Source organism: Euprymna scolopes, chromosome 3 (assembly GCF_053919585.1).
Source record: "Euprymna scolopes isolate OS-2025 chromosome 3, ASM5391958v1, whole genome shotgun sequence".
Classification (NCBI taxonomy): domain Eukaryota; kingdom Metazoa; phylum Mollusca; class Cephalopoda; order Sepiida; family Sepiolidae; genus Euprymna; species Euprymna scolopes.
Window position 1 is genome coordinate 48,302 of NC_136484.1, and position 24,396 is coordinate 72,697.

At 35.4% G+C, this 24,396-nt stretch overlaps 1 protein-coding gene across 2 annotated transcripts in view; it reads left to right on the top strand.

Moving 5' to 3' along the window:
* Positions 1-24,396, top strand: part of LOC145252663 (branched-chain alpha-ketoacid dehydrogenase kinase-like) — a 145,674-nt gene that overhangs the window by 36,210 nt on the left and 85,068 nt on the right. For both annotated transcript variants that reach the window (XM_080112439.1, XM_080112450.1), the window contains exon 3: positions 11,343-11,411. In XM_080112439.1, the coding sequence (XP_079968565.1) occupies positions 11,343-11,411 (69 nt within the window). The remainder of the gene's footprint in view (positions 1-11,342; positions 11,412-24,396) is intronic.

The window sequence follows — 24,396 nt, forward strand, 5'->3', positions numbered from 1 at the left end:
CCGTAGTTGGTGTTTAAAGAACGCGATCAGATCTTGATCAGAAAAAGACAACACCCCTCGGCAACCTTGCAGACGCGACGTCCAAATCACCATTCTCGCCACGGCCAGGATCGTAACGTAGACCATTTGTCTTTCCCGGTCCCACGGCGGCCTCACGTTGTCCACAACATTGGATACAGTAATTGGGCGAGGATGCTCAGGATCGATGCGAGCCGTCACCCCACTGACATACGACCAGTACTGGCGGAGTTCGCGGCAATTGAAGAAAGCGTGATCCGTAGTTTCCACGGCTGTTGTCCCACAACGGGGACAATCAGGCGACTCCAGAAACCCAGAACTGCATTGTATGCTGTTGAGTGGAAGTGCATTTCGGGCCAATCGCCAGGTCAGAGAGAACTCCGAATTGTTCAGATGACTCGAACCTGGCGCCCAGCTCCACGCGGAGCGGATCTCACTCTGCTGCCACCCCAAACGCGCGCATAGCGGGTCGTCCGCGGCCCCCTTCACTAGATCCCTGTGGAGTTCCCTACGGGTAGCAGTCACAAGGTCACTGGACCTTGGTAGTCGTTTTAGCGCGGCTCGGCACTCTTTCATGTAGGCAGATTCTCCCCGCGGCCTGCGACGGCTCTCGATGGAAGGGTCGAGAACGAGGTCGGGGAAGGCGGCAGTAACCACGGGGTGCCACGGTTGGTCATCCTGCATATAGTGGCTCAGGAAGGCCAGCCTCTCAGCATCTCGATGACACTTCAAGTCCGGCATTCCCAAGCCTCCCTCACACGGACGTTGAATACAGACCTGTCTGCTCACCCAGTGTCTTCCTCTGTCCCAAAGGAGCGAGGACAAGAGTTCGACAAGAGCTTTTAGGTGTTGTGCAGGCAGGGGAAGTACGGCCAGTCGGTAAAGGATGAGAGGAAAGACGTAAGTGGCGCACGCCTCAGCTCTACCCTTTAAGGAAAGTTTCCTAGGAAGCCACGAATTGACTGCAGCCTCCACCTTTGACCGTACCTCCAACCAATTCTTGTCAAGCTGGAGACCCGGTCCGAACCACACGCCGAGGATCCGGACCGGGCCATCTGTCCAGCTGAAGGGCGCAGGGAGGTTTGCGTTGCCACTCCATGCGCCCAACCGCAGTCCTACCGACTTGTTGCGGTTTATCTTGCTTTGATCTTGTCGCCCGGGCTCCGGAGGGCACGCGGGCCTGTGATTAGAGTCGAGTTTCGCTTTTTGTTTATACCGAAAACCGAATGTAACGCGTGCCGATGCGGGAAATGTGGGATAATTAACGTTTGAAAGTCAATAAAATTAAATAGACAGGCGAGCTCCGTGGTTAACTGTGAGATATTACAATTTATAGATTATATAAAAAGTTTTAAGAAGTTGTGAAGCGAGCGAGTGCTTCTCTGAAACAAGCCTTTTGTGGACATCGAGGAAAAGCGGACATACATACATACATACATTTTCGCTTTTATATATATAGATTACGCCTGACAGTTCCTATACCTCTATAAGGCCACCATTCGCCCATGTATGGAGTACTGTTGTCATATCTGGGCTGGTGCATCTGCTGCTTGTCTCTCACTCCTGGACAGGGTTCAAAAGAGAGTCGCCAACCTGATAGGTCCTGAACTGTCATCTAGGCTTCAGCCTCTGTCCCATCGACGAGATGTTGCATCCCTCTGCCTGTTCTACAAATACTTTAATGGTGAATGCTCTGACGAACTGCAAACACTTGTACCTCCCCGACGTAACTACCCCCGACAAACCCGACAAGCTACTAAGTCTCATCCCTTTACAGTAGAGATCCCTAGGTGCAAGAAAGTCTTTTACTCCAATAGTTTCTTTCCTAGAACTGCGGGTCTTTGGAACTCCCTTTCCGGGATTCTGCTTTCCCAACTGCAATGATATGCAGAAGTTCAAGTGTAATGTTAACAAACATCTTTCTACTCATCTCCCTTCATAATGACCCAGCTAATTAAGTCCTTAATAGTAGCCCCCTGCTTCAAAGTGGCACTGTGCCTTGTTTGGGGTGAAAATTGAATAAAAAAAAAAAAAAGATTTAAACAGGGTTGTTTTGTAATTTGTATTATTTACTGAAAATTTTTTTATTGGCGACTAATTACATTAAAACCAAAAACAATTTCTTTCTTTCAATTTTTTTCATCAGTGGTTTAAATCAACTGAGGGTTACATTTTGATTTAAAAGAAACAAAAATTCCAATCCAATTACGATTCTTTAATTAAAAAAACCAAAAACTTTTATTTTTATTTTTTAACAGTTTAAAACATCTTTACTTCATTTGATTTGATTGCATTCGACAGTTTGGGACGCTGAAACCAACACAAAAATTATCTATATTATAAATCTCACCTGTCTGTTTAAATGTATGTATATATGTATGTTTGTATGTCTGCCTAAAACTTTCAACAGAAGCAACAGATTTTCACGAGATCAGCATTGTTTTGAAGCTTGACCCTTAGGACGACAAATATTGAAAAATTGGCAAAAAATATTAATTGCTTCACCCTCAACTTCTACAGGAAGGGTCGTTTGTTTTTGCTGACATTTTTTGCAAGTCATTCAAACCTTGCGTGAACAACATTGCATAAACGACAATGACGGCCAGTATGCGAGCTTACTAGACCTTTTTCTCACAACTTGCCCTGTACTATGTTCAGTTTCTGTTCTGTTGCCTCTTGGATCTTCCGACCACTCTGTTGTATCAATTAAGATAAAAATGAAATTTAATATGTCCCCAGACGTACCTCTCCATCGTACAGTATATTGATACACTAAGGCTGACTGGGATAGCTTCCGTACATTTATATCTGATCTACCTCTGCATTCCATGTTTAAAAAGGATGTGTCCTCTATAGTATTAGACCTGACAGAATGATTAATTGTAGGTATTGACCGTTTCATACTCTCAAAAAAGTTTCAACAAAAACCTAACAGCCAGCCATGGTTCTCTCCAGAATGTGCTGCTGCCATTGCGCACAGAAATCACTTTTTCCACTGCTTCCAACGTAATAGATGTATGGAAACTAAAGCCGCTTTCAGGACTGCCAGCAACCATTGTAAGAAAGTAATAAAGAACGCTAGAGAGTTGTATGCTCAATCTGTTAAGTCCAAAGTAGCTGAGTAGCGGCTTGGTTCCCACCAGTTTTGGGAAATAGCAAACAGAATCCTGAACAGAAGCGTGTGCTCCATCCCAACTATTATCAATAGACCTGAGGTAATCTCGTCAGCATCAGACAAAGCCAAACTCTTTGTCAAGAACTTTGCAGCTAATTCTACCCTTTGCGACCAAGGCCGCCAACCCCCAATCTTTCCTCCTGTATCAGAAAACACGCTATGTGATATACGTATATCTGTATGTGATGTTGCCAAGCTAATCAAAAACCTTGATTCCAGTAAAGCAACTGGCCCTGACGGTATTCCAATTATAGTACTCAAAAAACTTCAACCAGAACTAGCGCCCATACTTACAAAACTGTTTAAACGTTGTCTTAAGGAGAATAGTTTCCCATCTCCCTGGAAAATTTTATCAGTATGCCCTGTATTTAAGAATTCAGGTGATCGCTCATCCCCCTCTCAGTACAGGCCAATAAGTCTCCTGTGCGTCATGAGTAAGTTGTTTGAATCTGTGTTAAATACAGAAGTAATCAACCATCTCAATAAAAATAACCTTCTTAGTGACACTCAATATGGTTTCCGTTCTGCTAAATCTACAGCAGATGTGCTTACAGTTATATCTCATAGGATTAGCAAATCTCGATGGAGGCCACCTTTTTAGGGCAATTGCTCTTGACATTTCTAAGGCCTTTAATAGGGTATGGCATAAAGGTTTACTTCATAAGATCTCTAGCTATGGTCTAGCTGGAAATGTCTTCTCAATTATTAAATCATTTCTTTCTGATAGGTTCATAAGAGTAGTAGTTGAAGGGCAAAAATCAGAAACTCACAGTATTAATGCCGGTGTCCCTCAGGGGTCCATCCTGGGCTCAACTCTTTTCCTGATCTACATTAATGATCTTCCAAATCACATCCTTACATCATTTGTAGACATTTATGCTGACGACACTACCATTTATGGTAGCACATCTAAGACAATAAACGACCAAGTTCTCTCCAATTCTCTCTCCTCTGATCTTGAGCACGTAGTACAATGGGGAAAGGAGTGGCTGGTTACTTTTAATGCATCTAAAACCAAGCTTCTCTCTTTACATCATCAACATTCTGATCCACATCTGGCATCAATTGAAATGAATGGCTCTCGTCTTGGAGAGGCTCCATGTCTTGACAAGCTTCTGGGCTTGACCTTTACTCCTGATCTGAAATGGAACACGTACATCAAATCTGTTGCCAAGGCCGCTGGAAAAATGGTGGGATCTTTCTATCGATCCAGTAAATATCTCACTGCTGATGCTATTCTCTGTCTATATAAGAGCCAGGTACGTCCAAGGATGGAATATTGTTGCCACATCTGGGCAGGAGCTGCTAGAAAGAACTTGTCCTGCCTTGATAGAGTTCAAAATAGACTTCGTAGCCTCGTAGGAGATGTCCTTTTCTCTTCCTTACAACCTCTATCTCACAAGAGATGTTGCGAGTTTGTCTCTGATGTATCGTTATTTTCATGGAAGGTGTTCAACTGAGCTTCGATCTATGGTCCCCCCCTCGCCAAACTTTCACAAGAAACACTTGTCTAGCTGTAAACAGTATCAATAATTCCCCCCCACTCTTTATCTGTGCCTAAACCTAAACGTAGATTCCATGAACAAAGCTTCTTTCTTAGAACTGCACGCCTGTGGAATTGTCTTCTGTTTTCCTGCTTTCCGGCTGATTACAATATGGTTGTGTTCAAGTCTAACGTAAATAAGTTCTTGATGAGCTGTTCTGTATAAGTTATCAAATTTACCAAATTTTCATTATTAATGATTACTATATGGTCCAATGTCTACCGTACACTCTTTAACCCTTATCCTTGAGTGGCCTCTTGGCCTTGATAAGCGGTGATGCCTATGTAAAAAAAAAAAAAAAAAAAAAAACCCTCACTATTTCGACCGCCCATGATGTCACAACCACAGTAGGCTCATTGGTAAGAGCGTTTGTTTTTTTTACACCTCCTTTTCCTCTTGCACGTTATGGGTTTGAGCCTGCTCCTATTTTTTTTTTTTGCTCAACCAACACCCTTTTTTTCCACCTTCACGTTACGGGGTCAAGCCTGCATGCCTACTACAACTTCTTTTTTTTTGCTCAACACACACCTCCAAACACCCGTCCAGTCTAGGATATAAATCTCATCCATTTGTTTAAATGTATGTATGTTTGTATGTCTGCCTAAAACTTTTGACAGAGGTGACGGATTTTCACAAGATTGGTATCGTTTTGAAGCACAACCCTTCGGATGCCAAATATAAAAAAATTGGCTAAAAACTAGTGGTGGGACGATTAATCGGAATCGGAATCGTTAATCGTAAGAATTGTGTATTTTGGGAGGTATCGGAATCTGAATCACATCGTTAAAAAATACCTTTATTTTCCGATTCCTTCATTACGATTCTTTTAGTCTGATGTTGAAAAAAAGAAAAAAATTTCCTGATATTTCTAATCGCAAGAGAGAAATGTAGCATGTTATAAAAAGAAACCAAAGAAATTCATTATTAACAGGGCAATGCTTAGTGCCCCTCCCTTACAAGGTTCATTCATTCAGATCTATTGTAATCAAAACTACAAAAGAGTTAACTTGAAAAGAAGTATGCAGGGCCCTACATTGCGAGTAAAAATAAAAAACACTTATCTTTTTGGCGATTGTTTTTTTTTTTACTGACAAATCTTCTAATACTGAATGAAAATGCTTTTTCAACTTATATTTTCTTAGAATAAAACGAGCAAAGTCAAATTATTTAAACAGTAAACGGTTTAATAGAACAATGTACTTTTTTTTCTTTTTTTAAAAGAAGGCTTTTGAAAGAAATATCTCTAAAATGAAATTGATCACGTTGTATTATTTCGCAAAGTTTTGACAGTAGTCGGCTTCTTTTAAAGTTTCAAAAAAATCGACCCCATACCTATCTCTTCCAAACCTAAAGTTATTAAATAACCCCTTCGTTAATTCAAGGGTAATTAATTCAATTCAGTCAAGTTTTTTTTTTTTTTCAATTTCATTGAAATAAAATCCATTTTTTTAAATTTTTTCTCCAGAAAGATAAAACCCTGAATTTGATTATATTAAAAGCAGAATAATATAATCTTTTTTCTAGAATTTTAAATTGAAAATTAAAAGTGTTTTGCGTAGTTTTTTGCCGAACGAAAAAGAAATTAATATATATATTTTTAAAAGGTTTTGTAATCAATTAATTTTTATGTCTAAATAATATTTACGATTAATTAAATAATTTAATTTTAAAAAGTATTTATAAATAGAATTTTACTTAAGACTTATAGTTTAGCAATATTGATCCGCATCAACCATGTGTGAATTGAACACAGTCAACCAAAAAAAAAATTCAAAAGAAAATGCATATTTGCATTTCATTATGTAAACTTTTATACATTGGTTTCAAAAATTAAATTCTATAAGCTTTTTTTTGTTAACTACCGGTTGGTACAATTTACTGCCCCATCCCTTTATTTTTTTTTTTTTGTCTTTTTTAGCAGATTTTTTTTTTTTTTTTTTTTACACAGTGATCACCACTTATCAAGGCCCGGAAGCCACTCAGGGATAAGGGTTATTACAAGTACATTACGTTAGTGTGGAGATTTAATGAAGTGTTTAATTAGGGGGGCAGTTCATTAGGAATTTGTTAACATTGGACTTGAAGACATCCAAGTTGTAGTCCGGAGGGAAGCAGGCAGACGGAACAGAGTTCCACAGGCATGCAGTTCTAAAAAAAGAAGCTTTGTTCATGGAATCCGCGTTTTGATTTAGGGTGGGGGAAATTTTTCACAGTGGATTCAGCTAGATGGGTGTTTTTCGTGAAAGATTGGCGAGGGGGGACCAGGGATTGGAGTTCAGACGAGCACCTGCCATGAAAATAATGATAAAACAAGGATAGGCTCGCAACGTCTCTTCTGTGGGAGAGAGGTTGCAGGGTAGAGAAAAGAGCATCCCCCACTAAACCACGAAGTCTATTTTGTACTCTGTCAAGGCATTATAGGCTGTTTTTGGCAGCTCCTGCCCAGATATGGCAACAGTATTCCATCCTTGGACGTACTTGGCTTTTATATAGATAGAGAATTGCATCAGTAGTGAGATATCTTCTGGAGCGGTAGAAGGATCCCACCATCTTTCCAGCGACCTTGGCAACAGACTTGATGTACGTGTTCCATTTCAGATCAGGAGTAAAGGTCAAACCCAGAAGCTTGTCAAAACACGGGGCCTCACCCAGACGAGAGCCATCCATCACAATTGATGCCAGCTGGGGATCAGAGCGTTGATGATGTAAGGATAGGAGTTTGGTTTTGGATGCATTAAAGGTAACCAGCCACATCTTCCCTCACTGAACCACACGCTCGAGATCAGAGGAGAGAGAATCAGAGAGAACTTTGTCATTTACAGCCTTTGATGTGTTGCCGTAGATGGTCGTGTCATCAGCATAGATGTCAACGAATGATTTAAGTATGTGTTTAGGGAGGTCATTGATGTAGATCAGGAAGAGAGTTGGGCCCAGGATTGACCCCTGAGGGACTCCAGCATTTATATTGCAGGCCTCCGATTTTTGTCCATCAACCCCTCCTCTTATGAGCCTATCGGAGAGAAATGATTTAATGATTGAGAAAACATTTCCAGTAATACCGTAGCTGGAAATCTTGTGAAGTAGACCCTTATGCCATACCTTGTCGAAGGCCTTTGATATGTCAAGAGCAATTGCCCTAGAAAGGAAGCCTTTGTCAAGAGATTCACTAATCCTATGGGATATAACCGTCAGCACATCTGCGGTAGATCTTGCAGAGCGGAAACCATATTGTGTGTCACTAAGAAGGTTATTCCTGCTGAGATGGTTGACTATTTCTCTATTTAATATGGATTCAAGCAACTTACTCATAACACACAGGAGACTTATTGGTCTGTACTGAGAGGGAGAGGATTTATTACCTGAATTCTTAAATACAGGGCAAACTGATGAGATCTTCCAGGGGGTCAGAAAGCACTTCTCCTTAAGGCAGCGCTTAAATAGTTTTGTAAGTATGGGAGCAAGTTCTGGTTGAAGCTTTTTTAACACTATAATTGGGATGCCATCAGGGCCAGTTGCCTTACTAGAATCTAGGTTCTTGATTAGCTTGGCGACCTCATGCACGGATATTTGTATGTTACCTAGCTTGTTCTGTGTTGTAGGAGGAAATATGGGGAGTTGATGGCCTTCGTGGCATAGGGTATTTTAGCTGCAAAGTTCTTTGCAAATAGTTTGGCCCTGTCTGACGCTGACAAGATGACCTCTGGTCCATTGATAATGGTTGAGATAGAATGCACAACGCCAAAGTCCAAAAAAAGTCTTGCATGGAAACTTTTTGAAGTTGATGAAGATGATGAGTTGAAAGCCATTTGCAAAGTCTGTCAAATTAAAATATCGCGAGGAATAAAACCATCTAACATGACCACAACCAACATGTTAAAACATTTAACTATGAAGCATCCAAATAAATTGGAGGAGCAAAATAAAAAAGAAAAGGAACAAAAAATTACCAACTAGTCACTCAGAGCAGTTTTATTAGTGAGGGTCAAAATTGCAGTGTCTTTTTTTTTTTTTTTTTTTTGCCTACGTCACCATCTAGGTGTCACCAATTTTTTTAACCCTCCTTAGAGTAAATACAATACATACAACTAAAAAAATAATTTTTAAAAATGCTGAAAAATTCATGAAAAATTCTTTTAACTAGAAATTAAAACTTAGGTAAAGAAAGCTGACTGACAGCCACAGGAGCACTGTTTAACTACTGAACCATTTGGAAAGGCGTTGGGGGGGTGGAAAAAAAGGAAATTAAATGATGATAATAAATTATGATAACCGTCTTTGAAAGACACTAAACTCCTAAAATTTACTTCTTTAAAATTTTAGGCGGCACTCGCCGGCGATTTTTAAGCACTCTCTCTCTCTCCAAAAAAAAAAAAAAAAAGATTTAATTTTTAAGTTTGGGAAAGATATATTTATTATAACCAAATTCTTGTATGAAGACTGGATCTACTTTATTGGACGTTAATTTGTGAGATAAGTAATTTTTCAATGTTTAATATGTTTTTAAAGTTTCAATTATCAATTAAATTTTTTTAATTGCGTTTATTTTTCAATTTATTTAAAAAAAACAGGGTTTTAAATGTATTTTTCAAGGTAACAAGCTTCGAAAGAAGTCTAATAAGAAAAAAATCACTTAATTTTTAATTTCGACAACCCTGAGAATTTAATTATTAAAAAATATTGAAATGTGACATTTTTTTATTTAACATTTCTATTAGTTCAATTAATTTTCTTTCAATAATTAATTTCACTCAAACTTCACCATTTTTTTATTTTTTTATTTTTTTCTGTAATTTTGGTAATTATGTTTGCTCAATTTTATCTAGTATTTCATTTGTTTTTTATAGTGGTATCATTTTTATATGTGTTCCTTTGATATACCCTATTTCAAAATTAGTTTGGCTAAACTTATTCTTCATGTTAGAAACAACGTGTAAAAGCAATGAAAAAGTAAGAAAAAATAATAGGTGTTAACTACTCCTTGTGAATTATGGAGGTCTGAAGAACTGCCGTCACAAATACAACTATCAATAGCCAAACAAAAAATCGTTTTTGAAATTCCTTTAATTGTAACTTTTCGCTATACCTACCTTTTTGGTATAGAACACAGAAACTTTCGATTAATGGTATTTCTCATATATGGTCGGTAACTTTGGAAAGGTTATTTTGTATCTACAGCGCCACGTCACATGGTATATTGTTTTTTTTTTCATTACGCACGTTCATTTATAAATTATTAAATTAAATATTTATCTTTTATATTTAATTAGTATATATTTTCTTTCTCTTCCGCTATATTTTTTTTATTTAATTCATTAAATCTGTTAATTATGAGGACCAAAATAATGAATCGTGTGTATTTATTCTCTAATTTTCTTGTTTTTGTTCTGTTATATAAATTCTATTTTATTTGTTTTTTCTTTGAAGGATAAATTCTATTTTCTTTGAGTTTTTTTTCTGTATTCCAATTAAGTAAAATAAATTTTCTCTAAAATAAATTTTGCTAATTTTTCCGTTTAGTTTACTATATAATAATTTTATTTAAACCAAAACACGACGGTGTAGACATAAAATATCTCTTCCAAAGTTAGGGAACATATTTGGGAACTACCGACCATAAGTATAAAACTACCTGGTATATTTCAAAACAATAATTCCCTAGGAATCGGAATCAGAATCGTACTTGGTATCGTAATCGTTAATCAATATTTTCCTGGAATCGGAATCGTATAAAAATTAGGAATCGTCCCAACACTACTAAAAACATTAATTCCTTCACTCTCAACGGGGCACTTTTCTACAGGGAGAGGTCGTTTTTTTTTTTTTTGCCGATATTTTCGAAAGTCATCCCCTCTTTTCAATTGACTAGCCTTAATTTAAACATTCATCACCTTCGGTTTCATGATGGGTGCAACAGCAAAGACGTCATGTTTTTTTTCACATTCTTTTCCTCCTTCGGGGTATGGGTTCGAGCCTGCCTGCCTACTACCACTTCTTTTCTTTTTTTGCTCAACACACACCTCCAAACACCTGGGTAATGCTGGCTAGTTAATAATAAAAAAGAAGCTGATGAATTGCAGAGTGAAATATTTTGATGACTTTTTAATGAAACTAATTTAAGCAGACAAACTAAATACTTGCCTTTTAGGTATTCTGTCTGTTTTGAACGGGTATCACATTTAACTAGTTTTTATTTTACATTTTTAACATTTTTTTAACAGTTTATAACTTTTTTTGATTTAGTTATATTTAGAACTTTTTTCCATATAAACATTTTAATTCATCTGTTTTTATTTTTACTTTTATTTTACAAATTTTCCTTTCAGTTTCAGTCACATTTTTTATGTACATTGAAATATCATAATTCTGCAGATTTTACGACTGCCCCCCCCCCCCCCCCCCCCGTTAACAGAATTTTTTTTTTAACAACCAGGTAAAGCTGGGCGTACTCCTTCCGCTAGCTAGTTTATATATAAGTAGAGATGATTAATGGTTGTCATTATCATGGTAAATTCTGTTTTATAATTAATTGGTTTTTACATGTTTAGATTTTTGCTTGGTGAGCCTTATTTGTATTTTAATTTAACTTTTCCTTTTTAATTCGGTAGCCTTCAGTACGTTTGACACCTGGTGCAATTTTATATGCGGGAAAGAACAATGATGGAACACACATTCTTGTAAGTAAATGACTGTTTTTTTATAAAACCTAAAAAAAAACTTGCATATTTGTGAAACCCACATGTTACCCAGCTCAACAGCCGCTGACCCCAACATTATCTCCATAATGTTCTTCTTCATCTATTCTGGCTGTGTCGTTTCTTATATTGGTGGCTGCAGTGACTCAAAAGTATATCTCCATATATAATATTTTGATTGCAGAAATTCCTCTCTGGACCAAAGTACTGTAGATTTGCAACAACAGATGCCACATACAAACTTATTATGTGTAGACTACTAACCACTATCTTATGTAACTTTAGAACAACATTTTAGACACATTTAGTCATAATAAAATAGCAATACACATGAAAAAATTGAAATGGCTAAAAATATTTCAATATTGGAATATATAGAAAGAGCTTGATGAGCTAAGAAAGAATCTTTTTAAATTTTTAAAATCCAATTAAAATTAAAGAAGTTATGGCTATTTTTGTGCTTCACACATTTGGATATTTTCCTCTCTTTCAGACCATATGAGTTTCGTCACATTTTTTACACTACTTTTTTAGTAAAAATGTCATATCTTTGTTAAAACACAAGATTAAGCAATGAAATTTACCATACAAGTGTATTTTTGTACAAGGAATCAGAATATGCGACTGAAAATCTTGAAAAGTTCATGGTTTCCAAATAATCTGCAGTAAATGTGCATAAATATGCTGCAATTCCTTAAAAATGCCATATATCCATAGACAGAAAAGAAGTTGGAGAGCTCAAAGTTGAATTGTAATGTGCTTTATGTACAAAAAACTTAAATCTAAACATAGAACTATTTAAAAATAAATATATTGCAATATTTCTTTGGTATTTAAGAAGTGTAAGCCATTTTGAGTTTCAGAACAGTTTCAGATGGTTCGCACATAAGTCCTGGGAGGTGACTTGTTTGTAGTAGACAGTTCCACAGAACAAAATATTCTTACCGTGTCGAGATAGAAAAGAACATGTGAAATTGTTCCAGAAAAGGTTTAATATTTATGAAGCAATTCTGTTTTCTGATTGGTTGGTAGCAGAACGTGAATTAATTTGATTCGTCAGTTCTTAGCAGCATCGTTTATAAATAGAATCGTCTGACTGTGTGGGATCATACCCCATTATAACACCAAAATATTGCAACATCCTCCCTATTTTTTATAATGGGGAAGTCCCTTGTGTTTGTTCTGCTCAAAAATGAATATATATTTTTATATTCACTTAGGCATAACAAAAATTAGAACTCATTTGGATCTTAGAATTTTAGCATTTAAAAAGACGCCATTTTTAATTGTGTTTCAAATGTCAAAAAGGAAAATTACAAAGAGTTTGTTTTGTTTTTTTTAAGCAAAAGTATTAGTTACACATTAGTAGGTTAAAATGTTAATACAAATAAAATGGATACAGTTTAACGTCTTGTCCAGGACTATTTTTTTTTTTTTTTTTTTGATATATAGAAATCTATATACTCTGAGCATTACCCCTAGGGTTTTCCGCTGATATTCATGCAAAAAAGTAAGAGCCTTCTCATAAGTGGAACTTCGCTGGTCTGTATTTTTGATATATAGAAATCTATATACATACAGGGCAGTGAAAAAAAAATTATTCATTTGAATTCCCCAACAAGTTTTGAGAAAAAACATTGTAGCTTTATCCTTGTTGCGGGTTTCATAAATACATCAGCGATATTTTGTTCTGATGATATGTAATTCAAAATAATGGATTCCTTTTTTATCTTGTTTTTTATGAAATGGTATTTTATATCTATATGCTTAGATCTTTGGTTGCTTATCGTGTTCTGTGCTAAGACTATACTGGCTTGATTATCACAATTAATTATTACGGGGCTTGTAATTAATTCTGGCTCTAAAATAGTCTTTAGGATATTTTAAGGTAGAGTGCTTCCTGGGTCGTGTGTGTGATCGCGATAAATTCTGCTTCACATGTAGACAGAGATACAATCTGTTGCTTTTTAGATTTCCATGAAATAATAGGCCCATTTTCTGAGAGTCTGAAACAATATTCAGATACACTCTTGCGATCTTCGTTGTTTGCCCAGTCTGAATCCGAAAAACCTTCTAATTTTAGGGGATTTCTTGATTTTCTAAATACTAACTTCTGTTCTTTAGTTCCTTTTAAATAACGTAGGACTTGTTTAGCTCTGTTTAAATCCTTCATTGTCGGTCGTGATAATTTTTGTGACAATTTTGTTACTGTATAGCATATGTCGGGCCTGGTTGCAGTCATTAAATATATAAGACTACCTATAATTTCGCGATATTGTGTGTCATTTATTATTTCAGATTCTGTGTGTATATTTTTATTAATATCATTTTCGACCGGTGTAGAGCGTTTCTTGCACTCTCCCATTCCAAATTTTAATAGTATTTTGTCGATGTATCTCGATTGAGTCATCGTAACAAGTCCTTTGCTTTGAGTAAATTCTATCCCAGAAACCAGGATATTTTGCCAAGATCGGTCATTTTGAATCTTTTACTTAATTTGTTCTTAACATCAGTGAACATTATGTCACAATTTGATGCGATTAAGATATCATCGACCCACAAAACCAAAATCAGTAGTTTATCGTCTTTGTGTTGGGTATATAAACAGGGGTCTACAGCGCATTGTCTAAATTGTTTTTTAATAATATAATCATGAAATACTGTGTTCCAACATTGAGCACTCTGCTTTAGACCATATAATGACTTGTTAAGTCGCCACACGCTATTTTTATTTTTCATTATAAATCCCTCTGGAGGGGTAATATAAATTTCACAGTCTATTGGGGCATTCAAATAAGCATTTTTTACATCCATTTGATGGATGTTTAGGTCATATTGTGATGCGACTTGTAGTAAAATTCTGATTGTCGTTAGGTTTGTGGTCGGTGAAAACGTAGAAAAGTATTCTTTACCATAAATCTGAGAGTACTCCTTAGCAACAAATCTTGCTTTGTACTGTTCTACGCCTGATGCTGCACTCTTTTTTGTAAAGACCAATCTGGTAGAAATAACATGTTTATCGCTTGGGAGAGGCACTACCTATAGGTATCATTTTCGGTTAAGGCATCTATTTCTTTTTTCATGGCAATTTTCCATTCAGCACAACGTTCTGAATTAATTGCTTTGTTGAAACTTTTTGGTGCATTTTCCATTGAATAGCAATAGTCGATTTGATAATCTTTTATATTGTCGACCACAAAAAAATTGGCTCGTCTTCTATTTCTTTTGAGGTATCTTTCGATTTTATCATCATCATCATCATCATGGACACTCTCGTCTCCGTCGTTTTCGTTTGTTTTAATCATTTGAGGTAATATAATTTCATCTTCTTCATATGACGGGTTTTCGCCTGTAAAATTAAACGTGTCTGTGTATTTTACACACCGGATTCTTTTTATTTTATTTTTTTCGGGAAAAAATATTAAATTGGCTGGACTGTTTTTATCGTATCCAAGAAATATACCTCTATCGGCTTTAATATTCAATTTACTCTTTTTCTCTATATATGCAAAGCAAGTTGAACCAAATATATGTATTCTGCTTAAATTTGTTTTTTTTACCGCAGAAAGATTCATATGGAGTTTTAGATAGTGTTTTGTTAAAGCACCTGTTGCGTATATAGGCTGCCGCCATAAGTGCATACGTCCAGAGGTTTTTAGGGAGTTTAGATTAAATGAGTAGGCATCTTGCCATTTCAAAAAGTGTCCGCCACGCATATTCAGCAGTCCTGTTTTGGTGTGGCGATCTAGGAGCTGATGTTTCATGCCTGATATGATGGTTAATTAGTAAAAGTTCAAAGTCTTTATTGATTAATTTCGTACCGTTGTCAGAGCGAATACACTTGATTTCACCGTAGGGGACCATGTCGGCTAGATATTTCTTAGTTGCTAGCAGGATATCAGATTTATTCTTTAAAAAGTAAACCATTATTAAACCTGAATGGTCATCTACGAAATTCAACACATATCTATAATGTTCTCTGGCCATCGGTTCTACAGGACCGTTCAAGTCACAATGCACCATTGATAGGATTTTTTTTGGCCTTTTTGTCTGGTATCTTGTTTTGATAGTTTGTCATTTTCCCTTGCGTACAGACGTCGCAGTTGAAGGTTTTTGATGTTTGTATTTGCATTCAATCAACTACAGTCGGCAACTTTTTGATATCAGGAATATTGCAGTGTACAAGAATTTTATGCCATGTCTGTAGATCATGGCAGGCGGTTTTTGATGGGACTATGCTATTTAAATAATATAGTCTTTCATTTTCTTTAATGTCGAATACAGTTCCATTCGGGTATACCAGTTTTGATTTATTGGGGCTAAAGTTTATATTTGCACTAGTGGTGGGACGATTAATCGGAATCGGAATCGTTAATCGTAAGAATCGTGTATTTTGGGAGGTATCGGAATCGGAATCGCATCGTTAAAAAATACCTTAATTTTCCGATTCCTTCATTACGATTCTTTTAGTCTGATGTTGAAAAAAAGAAAAAAATTTCCTGATATTTCTAACCGCAAGAGAGAAATGTAGCATGTTATAAAAAGAAACCAAAGAAATTCATTATTAACAGGGCAATGCTTAGTGCCCCTCCCTTCATTCAGATCTATTGTAATCAAAACTACAAAAGAGTTAACTTGAAAAGAAGTATGCAGGGCTCTACATTGCGAGTAAAAATAAAAAAACGCTTAACTTTTTGTCGATTGTTTTTTTTTATTGACAAATCTTCTAATACTGAATGAAAATGCTTTTTCAACTTATATTTTCTTAAAATAAAACGAGCAAAGTTAAATTATTTAAACAGTAAACGGTTTAATAGAACAATGTACTTTTTTTTCTTTTTTTAAAAGAAGGCTTTTGAAAGAAATATCTCTAAAATGAAATTGATCACGTTGTATTATTTCGCAAAGTTTTGACAGTAGTCGGTTTCTTTTGAAGTTTCAAAAAAATCGACCCCATACCTATCTCTTCCAAACCTAAAGTTATTAAATAACCCCTTCGTTAATTCAAGGGTAATTAATTCAATTCAGTCAAGTTTTTTTTTTTTTTTTCCTTGAAATAAAATCCATTTTTTTAATTTTTTTTTTTCTCCAGAAAGATAAAACCCTGAATTTGATTATATTAAAAGCAGAATAATATAATCTTTTTTCTAGAATTTTAAATTGAAAATTAAAAGTGTTTTGCGCAGTTTTTTGCCGAACGAAAAAGAAATTAATATATATATTTTTAAAAGGTTTTGTAATGAATTAATTTTTATGTCTAAATAATATTTACGATTAATTAAATAATTTCATTTTAAAAAGTATTTATAAATAGAATTTTTCTTAAGACTTATAGTTTAGCAATATTGAACTGCATCAACCATGTGTGAATTGAATACAGTCAACCAAAAAAAAAAAAATTCAAAAGAAAATGCATATTTGCATTTCATTATGTAAACTTTTATACATTGGTTTCAAAAATTAAATTCTATAAGTTTTTTTTGTTAACTACCGGTTGGTACAATTTACCGCCCCATCCCTTTATATTTTTTTCTTTTTGTCTTTTTTAGCAGATATTTTTTTTTACACAGTGATCACCACTTATCAAGGCCCGGAAGCCACTCAAGGATAAGGGTTATTGCAAGTACATTACGTTAGTGTGGAGATTTGATAAAGTATTTAATTAGGGGGGCGGTTCATTAGGAATTTAACATTGGACTTGAAGACATCCAAGTTGTAGTCCGGAGGGAAGCAGGCAGACGGAACAGAGTTCCACAGGCGTGCAGTTCTAAGAAAGAAGCTTTGTTCATGGAATCTATGTTTAGGTTTAGGCACAGAGAAAGAGTGGGTGTAATTATTGATAGTGTTTTCTGCAAGACAGGTGTTTCTTGTGAAAGTTTGGCGAGCACCTGCCATGAAAATAATGATAAAGCAGAGACAAACTCGCAACATCACTTCTGTGAGAAAAAAGTTGTAGGAAAAGAGGCTACGAAGTCTATTTTGAACTCTGTTAAGGCAGGACAAGTCCTTTCTAGCAGCTCCTGCCCAGATGTGGCAACAGTACTCCATCCTTGGACATACGTGGCTCTTATATAGATAGAGAATTGCATCAGTAGTGAGATATCTTCTGGAGCGGTAGAAGGATCCCACCATCTTTCCAGCGACCTTGGCAACAGACTTGATGTACGTGTTCCATTTCAGATCAGGAGTAAAGGTCAAACCCAGAAGCTTGTCAAAACACGGGGCCTCACCCAGACGAGAGCCATCCATCACAATTGATGCCAGCTGGGGATCAGAGCGTTGATGATGTAAGGATAGGAGTTTAGTTTTGGATGCATTAAAGGTAACCAGCCACATCTTCCCCCACTGAACCACGCGCTCGAGATCAGAGGAGAGAGAATTCGAGAGAACTTTGTCATTTACAGCCTTTGATGTGTTGCCGTAGATGGTCGTGTCATCAGCATAGATGTCAACGAATGATTTAAGTATGTGTTTAGGGAGGTCATTGATGTAGATCAGGAAGAGAGTTGGGCCCAGGATTGACCCCTGAAGGACTCCAGCATTTATATTGCAGGCCTCCGATTTTTGTCCATCTACCACTACTCTTATGAGCCTATCAGAGAGAAATGATTTAATGATTGAGAAAACATTTCCAGTTATACCGTAGCCGGAAATCTTGTGAAGTAGACCCTTATGCCATACCTTGTCGAAGGCCTTTGATATGTCAAGAGCAATTTCCCCAGAAAGAAGCCTTTGTCAAGAGATTCACTAATCCTGTGGGATATAACCGTCAGCACATCTGCGGTATATCTTGCAGAGCGGAAACCATATTGTGTGTCACTAAGAAGGTTATTCCTGCTGAGGTGGTTGACTATTTCTCTATTTAATATGGATTCCAGCAACTTACTCATGACACACAGGAGACTTATTGGTCTGTACTGAGAGGGAGAGGACTTATCACCTTAATTCTTAAATACAGGGCAAACTGATGAGGTCTTCCAGGGGGTCGGAAAGCACTTCTCCTTAAGGCAGCGCTTAAATAGTTTCGTAAGTATGGGAGCAAGTTCTGGTTGAAGCTTTTTTAACACTATAATTGGGATGCCATCAGGGCCAGTTGCCTTACTAGAATCTAGGTTCTTGATTAGCTTGGCGACCTCATGCACGGATATTTGTATGTTACCTAGCTTGTTCTGTGTTGTAGGAGGAAATATGGGGAGTTGATGGCCTTCGTGGCATAGGGTAGAATTAGCTGCAAAGTTCTTTGCAAATAGTTTGGCCCTGTCTGACGCTGACGAGATGACCTCTGGTCCATTGATAATGGTTGGGATAGAACGCACAACGCCAAAGTCCAAAAAAAGTATTACATGGAAAATTTTTGAAGCTGATGAAGATGATGAGTTGAAAGCCATTTCCAAAGTCTGTCAAATTAAAATATCGCAATGAATAAAACCATCTAACATGACCACAACCAACATGTTAAAACATTTAACTATGAAGCATCCAAATAAATTGGAGGAGCAAAATAAAAAAGAAAAGGAACAAAAAATTACCAACTAGTCACTCAGAGCAGTTTTATTAGTGAGGGTCGATAATTTAGTGTCTTTTTTTTTTTTCCTACGTCACCATCTAGGTGTCACCAATTTTTTTAACCCTCCTTAACTTCAAAGAGTAAATACAATATATACAACTAAAAAAATAATTTTTAAAAATGCTGATTCTATTCATGAAAAATTAAAACTTAGGTAAAGATAGCTGACTGACAGCAACAGGAGCACTGTTTAACTACTGAACCACGTGGAAAGGTGTGGGGGGAGGAAAAAAAGGAAATTAAATGATGATAATAAATTATGATAACCGTCTTTGAAAGACACTAAACTCCTAAAATTTACTTCTTTAAAATTTTAGGCGGCACTCCCCGGCGATTTTTAAGCACTCTCTCTCTCCAAAAAAAAAAAAAAAAGATTTAATTTTTAAGTTTGGGAAAGATATATTTATTATAACCGAATTCTTGTATGAAGACTGGACGTTAATTTGTGAGATAAGTAATTTTTCAATGTTTAATATGTTTTTAAAGTTTCAATTATCAATTAAATTTTTTTAATTGCGTTTATTTTTCAATTAATTTAAAAAAAACAGGGTTTTAAATGTATTTTTCAAGGTAACAAGCTTCGATAGAAGTCTAATAAAAAAAATCACTTAATTTTTAATTTCGACAACCCTGAGAATTTAATTATTAAAAAAATATTGAAATGAGCCATTTTTTTATTTAACATTTCTATTAGTTCAATTAATTTTCTTTCAATAATTCATTTCACTCAACAAACTTCACCATTTTTTTTTTTTAATCTTTTTCTGTAATTTTGGTAATTATGTTTGCTCAATTTTATCTAGTATTTCATTTGTTTTTTATAGTGGTATCATTTTTATATGTGTTCCTTTGATATACCCTATTTCAAAATTAGTTTGGCTAAACTTATTCTTCACGTTAGAAACAACGTGTAAAAGCAATGAAAAAGTAAGAAAAAATAATAGGTGTTAACTACTCCTTGTGAATTATGGAGGTCTGAAGAACTGCCGTCACAAATACAACTATCAATAGTCAAACAAAAAATCGATTTTGAAATTCCTTTAATTGTAACTTTTCGCTATACCTACCTTTTTGGTATAAAACACAAAAACTTTCGATTAATGGTATTTCTCATATATGGTCGTTAACTTTGGAAAGGTTATTTTGTATCTACGGCGCCATGTCACATGGTATATTGTTTTTTTTTTCATTACGCACGTTCATTTATAAATTATTAAATTAAATATTTATCTTTTTTATATTTAATTAGTATATATTTTCTTTCTCTTCCGCTATATTTTTTTTATTTAATTCATTAAATCTGTTAATTATGAGGACCAAAATAATGAATCGTGTGTATTTATTCTCTAATTTTCTTGTTTTTGTTCTGTTATATAAATTCTATTTTATTTGTTTTTTTCTCTGAAGGATAAATTCTATTTTCTTTGAGTTTTTTTTCTATATTCCAATTAAGTAAAATAAATTTTCTCTAAAATAAATTTTGCTAAGTTTTCCGTTTAGTTTACTATATAATAATTTTATTTAAACCAAAACACGACGGTGTAGACATAAAATATGTCTTCCAAAGTTAGGGAACATATTTGGGAACTACCGACCTTATGGTCGGTAGTTCCCAAATACTTATGTATAAAACTACCTGGTATATTTCAAAACAATAATTCCCTAGGAATCGGAATCGTACTTGGTATCGGAATCGTTAATCAATATTTTCCTGGAATCGGAATCGTATAAAAATTAGGAATCGTCCCAACACTAATTTGCACGGTGTTTTGTGGCAGCTTGTACAGAAAATATATTTTGTTTAAATTTTGAGATTAGAAGAGCATTTTCTAGAATACAGAAACACAGTTCACCTTTATTGTTCTTTAGCGAGATTTTTGCATTGCCTCTTTTCAAAACGATATCATTGACTCGACTCCCGTCAGCTAGTTCTACAAAATGATTTTGTGGCTTGAAGTTGGGATCAAAATTGATAAAATCAGATTCCTTTGTAATCACATGTGCTGTTGCCCCACAATCGACAAGAAAATTATTATTGTTTGTTGAAGCATCAAATGTACACGAAAATAAAAATGTATGTTCGCTAACTGAGCTCTCTACATTTTTAATGTAGTCGCCATTTTGAGTCCTGTATCTACATTGGAAACTCTTGTGATTAGGTCGTCCACAATTATAGCAAATAATTTTTGTACTTTTCTTAGGAAGAAACTTGCTTTTGGCAAAGTTGCGTTTTTTATTCCTGGCATGGATATAATTCGATTTTGGTGTTTTTATGTGTGTATTTTTAAATTTCATGATATTTGTGGATTTGTTTTTTTCTGTGATCATTTTTTCAGTTTCTTTGTAACTTCTGAAGTCTACCTTGAATTGGCTAAAAGTCATGGGTTTTTCTTTCTGGGTTATCATGGTGGTAAATGGCTTGAAATCACTCGGTAACCCCTTAAGGACCATGGAAATTAACAGACTGTCACTTATAACTTCATCAGACATTTTTAAAGAATTTGCAGTTGTCTCGGCTCTTATAATATAATCAGTAATAGTTTCGGCTTCCATTCGTTTTAGAGAGGCCAGTTTAGTGTATAAAGAAATAATTTTAGGTTTTCCTTTCGATAAATAATGCTCTCTCAATATGTTTAATGCTTTGCAGCCGTTGTCCAGGGCTTCTCTCATTACCAGTGATAGACTTCGGTCATCTAAACACTGTATTAATTCCGCAAAGACAGTTGCGTTCTTTTCAATGAATTCGGGGTCGTTTCTGTTTTCAGGTTGTGTTTGTAGTACTTTGTGTAGCTTTTGGATTCGTAGATATCCTAGAAATTTAACTTGCCACAATTCGAATTTTGACTCGGATCCATCGAAATAAAGATGCATGCTGGGCGCATAACCTCTAGAAGTGTAAGCCATTTTGAGTTTCAGAACAGTTTCAGATGGTTCGCTGTTACACACAAGTCCTGGGAGGTGACTTGTTTGTAGTAGACAGTTCCACAGAACAAAATATTCCTACCGTGTCGAGATGGAAAAGAACATGTGAAATTGTTCCAGAAAAGGTTTAATATTTATGAAGCAATTCTGTTTTCTGCTTGGTTGGTAGCAGAACGTGAATTAATTCGATTCGTCAGTTCTTAGCAGCATCGTTTATAAATAGAATCGTCTGACTGTGTGGGATCATACCCCATTATAACACCAAAATATTGCAACAGGTATTATTGTAGATTAACACCTTTTGTTTAACCCAACCCCACCCCACCGCTTCTGACAACCCCCTCCAAAATATGCGATTCTACCTTTGTAGGTATTACGTGTGAATACCTTTAAAAACTTTAATGAAAGATGAAGTATTATTTTAAAAGTTAATGTAAAATGATTCCCCATTTATAGCCATTCTAGTGTTTTAGGACAGTTAACCTTTTTTTTTCTACAGGATATAAATCCTGTGTGGCTTTTTTTATTCTAAAGACGATAATGTGTGGTTTTAAGAGGGTCCTGTACAATTATGAGAGGGTGGGGAGGTTGCCAATCTGGCTTTGGATTAATGATAGAGCTAAGGAAAATTATGTATGAAAACTTTAAAGACTTGATAGAAATAAAACAAAAACTATTTTAGAATTTAGAGTGGGGGTTCGTTTCACATAAATTTAATTTTGAGACCATTCTAGTATTTTAGGACAGTTGACCAATTTATTTTTTTTATGTGTGATAAATGGTGCACTTTTCTTTAAGGAAGGATATGTTTTTTTTTTTGTTTTTTTTTGTTTAAACACTTCTATGTGGCTTATCAAGGAACTTTGTTTGGTGAGGAGTTTGCCACTTGGACTTAGCATTATTTTTAGGGCTAAAGAAGGTTTTAGGGGAAGGAGGAGGAGGAGGCTTGCCACTTGTACCTAGGGTTAGAGTTAGGATTAAGGGAGTTTTTTTGTGACTTTTTTCCCTTTTGAATACCATGTGTTTCATCACATTTTTTACACTACCTTTTCAGTAAATATGTTATATCTTTGTTAAAACACATGACAAAACAATGAAATTTGCCATATAAGTGCATTTTTGTGCAATGGAATTGGAATATAGCACTGAAAACTTCCACAAATGGTTGTTTTTCAAATAATCTGCAGCAAATGAACATAAATATGCTGCAATACTTTAAAAATACCATGTACCCATGAAAAAATGTTAGAGAACTCATCAAAGTTGAATTGTAATGCATTTTATGTATCAGGTTGACAAGAAAATTCTTGTGGTTTTTAATTTTTAAATTCAGATGAACATATCTTGACTAAAACAAAAATGTATTGATCAAAATAAGCGCCATCAAAATCAACGCACTTTTGTCAATGCAAAACAAATAAGTATATTTATACCAGTAACATAAAAATCTTGTGTTTTGGTGGTGATGAATTTGCTGAAGGAGTTTTTGATATTGCTTAGGTTTTTGAAGCATTTTTCATGGAGAAAGTTGTTGAGATGCTTGAAAAAGTGGAAGTTCTGGAGAGTATGCTTGAAAAAGTGAAAGGTCTGGAGAGTATGCCGGATGAGACAGTTTAGTAGCCTAATTTGTTCAACTTCTGCAGGATCGGTTTAGCAATGTGCAGTTGGGCATTGTTGTTGAGGTGAATTGGACCTTTTCTGTTGACTAATGCTGAATGTTGTTGAAGCTTCTGATGCATTTCATCCATTTGTTGACAGTACTTAATCGCCGTAATGGTTTTGCCTGCATTAAAATCTGAAATGGATAAGACCAGTCATAGACCACCAAACAGTTAGCATGACCTTCTTTTGGTGCATTTCTGGCTTTAGGAAGTGTTATGGAGCTTTGTCGTCATCTAACCATTGAGCTGAGAATTGCTGGTTGTCATAGAGAACCCAGTTTTTATTGCAAGTCACAACCCGGTCGAGAAACGGGTCATTCTTGTTGCATAAAAGAAGGGAAGATTACACTCCATAACAGTTTCTTTTGGTTGTCATTGAATTTGTGAGGCAACCATTTATCAAGTTTTTTTGTCTTTTCAATCTCTCTGAAGTGGTTGGAAATCATTGTATATGTTATGTCTAATTTAGAAGCAATTTCTCGAACAGTTATGTTTGGATTGGCTCCGACTAAGGCTCTTAATTGATTGTTGTCAACATCCAATGACTGACTACTATACTCCTCATCTTCAAAACTCTCGTTGCGGGCCACAAATTTTCTTAAACCACTATTATGCTGTTCATTCAGTAGTGGTTCCTAGGCCAAACATTTCATTGATACCACAAGCTGTTTCAGAAGCTTTTAAGCCTAGCTTGAATTTAAATAAGAAAATTCTGTGAATTTGCTTTTTTTCCATCTTGTATTCAGCATTCTGAAAAGAAGACAATTGTTTTAAAACGATTTTAATGTAAATAATTAGATAGAGGGAAAAACGCTCT